Source organism: Cynoglossus semilaevis, chromosome 6 (genome assembly GCF_000523025.1).
Source record: "Cynoglossus semilaevis isolate Cse_v1.0 chromosome 6, Cse_v1.0, whole genome shotgun sequence".
In the NCBI taxonomy this organism is placed as follows: Eukaryota; Metazoa; Chordata; class Actinopteri; order Pleuronectiformes; family Cynoglossidae; genus Cynoglossus; species Cynoglossus semilaevis.
Window position 1 is genome coordinate 818,220 of NC_024312.1, and position 6,084 is coordinate 824,303.

The 6,084-nt window shown below is 38.5% G+C and overlaps 2 protein-coding genes across 2 annotated transcripts in view; both read left to right on the top strand.

The window, feature by feature from the left end:
- Positions 1-3,321, top strand: LOC103379481 (ganglioside GM2 activator). The gene is made up of 5 exons (XM_008311042.2): positions 1-167; positions 482-634; positions 1,595-1,777; positions 2,280-2,544; positions 2,578-3,321. The coding sequence occupies exons 1-4, from the start codon at positions 78-80 to the stop codon at positions 2,433-2,435; spliced, it is 582 nt and encodes a 193-aa protein (XP_008309264.1). The 5' UTR covers positions 1-77; the 3' UTR covers positions 2,436-2,544; positions 2,578-3,321.
- Positions 3,322-3,764: 443 nt separating this feature from the next.
- Positions 3,765-6,084, top strand: part of mbtps1 (membrane-bound transcription factor peptidase, site 1) — a 17,515-nt gene continuing 15,195 nt past the window's right edge. Inside the window, exon 1 of the mRNA XM_008311040.3 lies at positions 3,765-3,935. The gene's annotated coding sequence lies outside the window, so the exon portion shown is untranslated. The remainder of the gene's footprint in view (positions 3,936-6,084) is intronic.

Below are 6,084 nucleotides of genomic sequence, written 5' to 3' on the forward strand. Positions count from 1 at the left end.
AATCAGGGGAGTTGAAACGGCTGCACACAGTGGACTTTTTTTTTAAACTCAACTGTTCTTGAGTCTGACTCGGTGCCATGATGGTTAGGTGCTCGTTAGCGCTGTTGTTAATCACAGCGAGCGTCGGTGTTTGTCACGTCACGTACAAGAGACTCACCAAACCTCAGGTAAGCGGACCCATAAAAACACCTGCTGTTTGTTTGAATAGTCCCGACACGGTAAAAAAAAAAAAAGAAAACAAACGAGTGACGTTGAGTAAACTGTCAAGCTTTTTACAACTTAAACATTTGCGAAATAAATGTTGTTTCTTTCTTTGTTTCTAGCTTGTGGAAGCACTGGTTTTTAACACATTAATCCTGAAATAGTGACTTGGAAAAACAATTCTCACTTGGACATTTTTTTTTGCCTGCAGCTTTTGAATATGATAGTTACACTGTTTATTTTTATTCCAACTATTCTGTATGTTCCTTCCTCTGTCTAGATCTTGGGTTTCGACTGGAAGAACTGCGGCCAGCCCAACGACCCCGCTGTGATGAAAACCCTGGCCGTGTCTCCAGACCCTATCTCCATCCCTGGAGAACTGACAGCCACAGCGTCAGGATCCACTGCAGTCGAGCTCACCGCTCCACTCTCTGTAAGTGTTTGCATCCTGCCTTTATCAGGCAGCAGAAACTCCAGTTGGTGTCGTCATAGTTATCTATTTCAGCCACCGCAAACAACTGTCTTGTGAAATGTCCTGTGAGTTGGTGGGATGTGTCTGAACCTGCAGCTGATCCTGTGAACTTCATGTTATCTTTATGGGCCAATCAGCAAACAACAACAAAAACAGTTAAAATTCACAAGGCAGGAACTTGTCAGGTGAATGTGACTGATCCAGACACACTATTCAAATGTTACCATTAAAGGTGTGTCAGTGAAATTTCAACCCACAGCTCCCAGCCCTCCTAAAGGCTGTGTTTTCAGTTCAGCTTTAGCGGCTAACGCTGAACAATCTTATTCCTCATGTGACTTCTGCGAAACACATTGTTACATTTTTTTTATTGTCTGTTCCTTGTTGCAGTTTGTGTTTTTTTTTTTTATGCAGAGTTATAAAAGCCCAGGTCAATTCATCTGTATGAGGAAATGCACTGTGTTGTTTTCATACTTAAACTGCAAGTTAAATAATTAATAATTTATTGTTTAAATATATAAAGTACGTACATGGAGAAAATATATAATTGTTTTAACAATGCTCTTCAGTTTATAAATAATAATAATAATAAAAAACTTAAACCTAAAGATTTGTGAAGAATGAGTCAGAACCACAGTCAGGTTTAAGAGTTGAACGTTGAAGGTTGACTATCATTTAAAGAGAAGTTCCGGTGATTAGATCTTTGGTTTAATAACCACAAGAGGTTCTGAGCCTGAAGAAGTGAAAGTCACAGCTCCACTTCTGTTTTCTTCAGTTCCCTGTAGTAATAAATAATAAATAAAGTTGAGGTCGACTTTACTATCAATTCCACCGTATGCACAGAAGATTTAGGATTTAATTCCATCTGCCTCTAAAGTTCACATTAGACTTGGTGAAACATTATTTTCTCCTCCTCCTCCTCAGTTAAACGTGATCCTGGAGAGGGAGGTGGCAGGTTTCTGGGTGAAGGTGCCATGTGTGGAGGAGTTGGGCAGCTGTCACTACCCGGACGTGTGTGATATTCTGGACCAGGTGATCCCACCTGGGCTGGACTGTCCTGAACCACTGCGCACCTACGGGCTGCCCTGTCACTGCCCGTTCAAATCAGTGAGTGTTGAATTTGATGCCAGAAATAAAAAAAAAACACACAAATGGAGAATTCTTCTTTTGGGGAATTAGATGTCGAGTCTCTGAGCACATGTACAGTAACAAGAAGCACATTCACGCTAGAGTTGGTTTGAGGAAACACATTTATTTTCATATGTAAAACCAGATCTGCCCTCAGGTCCCAGTACAGATCACTTCCTCGACCAGCTGCAGTTTCTCAGAGACCTCAAGGTGTTTCAGTTCCTTCTAGCTGTCTATATGTCTGTCTGTCTGTCTATCCACCCACAAACTACAGGGGAATGTTACCCTTTTTCTCACGGTGCTGTACACCTCCAGACAACAGAGTGTCAAAACGTGAAGGTACACGTGTGACTTTGTGACACTACTACTGATGATGATGATGTAAAACAGACCTGTGGTGTTGTATCTTACACTGAAGGGTTTCCCCATCTGTGACACCTGAACCTTGAACTCTCCCCCTCCCTTGTTTCTGTCTCCTCAGGGCTCCTACTCTCTGCCCAAGTCTGACTTCTACCTGCCGGACATCGAGCTGCCCTCCTGGCTGACCAACGGACACTACCGGGTCCAAGGTGTTCTGGGCATGAAGGGCACACAGCTGGGCTGCCTCGAAGTGACCTTCTCTCTTCACAGCAACTAACGGAGCGCCAACGTAAGCCTGAAGGTTTGAGGGTTTGATTGATAGCACAGAAACAATGTATTTTAACCTACAGGTGAATATGTCCCTGATTTAAAGGTACAGTGCACATCAGGTGAATATGTCCCTGATTTAAAGGTGCACATTTTAATGTCAGGCTTTTTTCTTTCTTTCTTTCTTTTTTTTTTTACTCATCTGTGCCATTTCTTTTATGCAGCCATTAAAAAGTGTTAAAGTCCTTTTTTTCACGTCAGTATATCATTTGGAATTTGGATTCAGACCAGAAACTTTGGCTACAGATTTTAGATGTAACTCAAACTCATGCTGGAAAACTTTGACATAGACTCATTGCTACAGATGTAACAGGTAAGAATTATTATTATATAATATTTTAATTGAAATGCGTCATAAACATCATAAAGTTTGTAGGTACTGTTAAAGACTAAATGCAGCGAGAATAGGGTGAAATGTTGATCTTTGACCACTAGAGGGCAGGCTTTAAACATCTTCATAACGACTCAACGCTGTGCCTTTTTTGCTGATTTGAGTAAGTGATTTGTACTCGGTTATTATGAAATCTGCTCGAGGAATAAAAATGCGACGAACTTTTTTTATTAAAAGGAAATCTTTAGTCAGTGAGATTTCATTTTTGGTCATTGTTTTTTTATATTAGTTGATTGGCCCTTTTAATGTCTGTTGCATTTTAGTTTTTTAAATTTTGGATGACACATTGTATTGTAATTTCTGTGTATATTATTTTTATATGTTGTCTTTAATGACTTATTTTTGATTTAATCCTCCACAAAGCAATGCAATATTTTCTATTTTCTAAGTCATACATCTGGTCTGTTTTAAACATGTACATTTTTAATAAACTTTTTCACTTTAATCCAGTGTTTATTCATAACAACAGTTAATATTGTTCTGATACCAGAGAATAACGTGAAAACATTATGAATGTGTAGAGCAAAGTAAAGATGCAATAATAATTTCTACCAAAGTATGACACGATTTTGCCTGAAAAGAAATGCCAGAAATGCACTTAACCATGGAAAACTGGATGTAAGTCAGCAAGAGGGACGCTCACTTTTAAAGTTTCAATATGGAAATTTGAGAAAAAAAAGTGCGTAGTTTGACGATGATCTAAGAAAAATATATATATTTATAAGTATATAAGTTATTATAAATATATAAGTTATTGAACTGAGTCGATTTCGTACTACATATACTGTTTAGAACGTAATACATAAGGTAGCATTTTACGCGTTAATGTAAAAGAACATTTTAGGGGGATGGTTGCAACGAATCTGGCATCCCACGCTTACCCGACGTCAGTGCTCTGCTGCGGATGTTTAGTGTGTTTGCGAGCAGAGCTTTTCGACTGCGCTACGGTAAAGGCTAGTTAGCTTCACAATAGTTGAATAAGACGGCCACATATGGAGTTCTACCGACACAAAGAAGCAAATCCCTGACAAACCAGGGTGTTAAACCATCTTCAGCCTGGTGAGTAGATCCACATTCACCCCACATATCCCTGGTAGATTATATCAACATAACACGAAGCTAGCTACGGCTAATGCTATGCATGTGAGGGACTGGGTTTTAAAAACACCAGCAGGTCCTGTTGTTTGTTGCTCTTTACATTTACTAGCACGTACTAAAACGATTCAGGTTGAAAATTTTCTTGGATAGAGTTAGCACATGTGCTAATGTCTGCAATGTTTATGAGGTTTAAAACGCCATTTGTGTTTGTAAAATAGCACTGTTGAATTGGTTGATGGCGAAATGTCTGACTGTGAAAGGACACATTATTATTATTTCGTTATCTGAAAGAATAGATTGAAATAAACGTCGATGGCTCAAGTAAATAATCTAATAAAACCGATTTACAACTATATCATCGATTTACAACTAGCTAGTTGTTAGCTGTATATTTATCTGTATATTTATCAGCTCGAGCTACAGTATTTACCAATCGTATTAAAATGTTCCAACAGAATGTATTGTTAGTGTTGCAAGAAAATGTCTATTGTAGATTATCAGGTTGCACACAGTTGATATACATTATATACAGTGCTAGTCTTGTAGGCTAGGTACATTATTATAGGTTACAACGTAGTGTTTGAATTTGTTTGTTATACAGCAGTGATGAATAAGAAGTAAATATTAAAAAGAGGAGCGTCATGTGGACAGTGTTAAAACAAGTAGTGATTCGCTTTTAATCATTGATTATAAAAATACTCCAAAATATATTTCAGATTTCTGCTATAGTGTGTTTTGCAGTGTTTTAGCTGAAGTGCTATAGACTACAAATTGGGGGGAAATGATGAATAAAAATCACAACTGCAATTTTGTCTGAGTTCAAAAATAGCTGAGATGTTGGTACTGATGTTTAAAGTTATGGGAGGGTGATGAAAGTGGGATCTAAAAGTTTTTTATTGTTTCTAAAATTTGGGACATGTTTTTGTTTGTTGACCCATTTGTTAAACCTTATCTAAAATCATCGTACAAACATCGTGCAGTCTAACCTACCATGATGTGTTTAAAGTCACTGGGTGTGTCGCAGGGTTTAAAACAATTGCTCGTTCTCCACCACCGCACATTTGTGTCATCCACTTCTGAAGCAAACATGAACCATGGTACTTTTTTTTTTTTTAACAACAGTACCAGGTTTTTTTTTTTTTTTTTTTTTACAACAGTACCAGGCTCTGAAAGCAGTTCTGCCCTCACTCTTTCACTATCCCTGCAGCTTGATAGCATCTGGACTGGGTGGTGGTCCTCTCCAGCTACTAATCAGTGGTCACCCAGGGCTTAGATGCCATTTTTGTGGCCGGGTGATATGTTGACACAACTGGTCTCAGCCTGTCTTTTACAGCCTCGTCTTGATCCCTGAGACTATTTTTACTGCCTCTGGTCTCCACCAGTACTGATTATCTGTATTGTTTTCTCACCCCGCCGGTGATCCGGCCCTGAGCCGGAACTGGTGACTTAGCCCCCCCCCCTCTCTCTGCCCTCCTTACCCCTCCTGTAGGGGACTACACTAACCAGAGGCTTTTCAATCATCTCCACCCACACCCCTTGTGTTTATCCAGATGTGTATATCAAGTTTTTGTCCACCTTATCATTTAGATGAAATGAGACGGTGCGTGTTCACCCACACACTTTAATTTAAGGTAAAGAAGGGGGTTCTGTGTGATTTCCTGTAAATGTCCACATGGAAATCGGCTTCATGGAGATTTATATCCACCAAATAATTATAGTTTGACTTTGGGGTTTCAAAAAAGGACTCGTATGCATTTGCTGTTTCTGTTGCTGTGCTTGTTTTGCAATATATATAATTGTTATATCGAATAAACAAACAACAGATTTTAATAGCTGTAAAATATGTAACATCTCAATTTTCTGTCATTTTTTATTCCACAGAGACATTGGCATTAGTCATAAAGCTATAAATAATAGTATTTCTATTAGTACAGTAATTTGAATAGATGACATGTTATTGGATCCCGGAAAAGTTTCTCCTACATTTTGGATTTGTTTTGAAGCAGAATTGATTCAATTAGTTTCCACATTTTCACAACGTAGCCTATAAATCTGCATCAAAATGAAGATAAAATTCCAATCTGAAACATGTGACTTTGGAGCTGTTGTA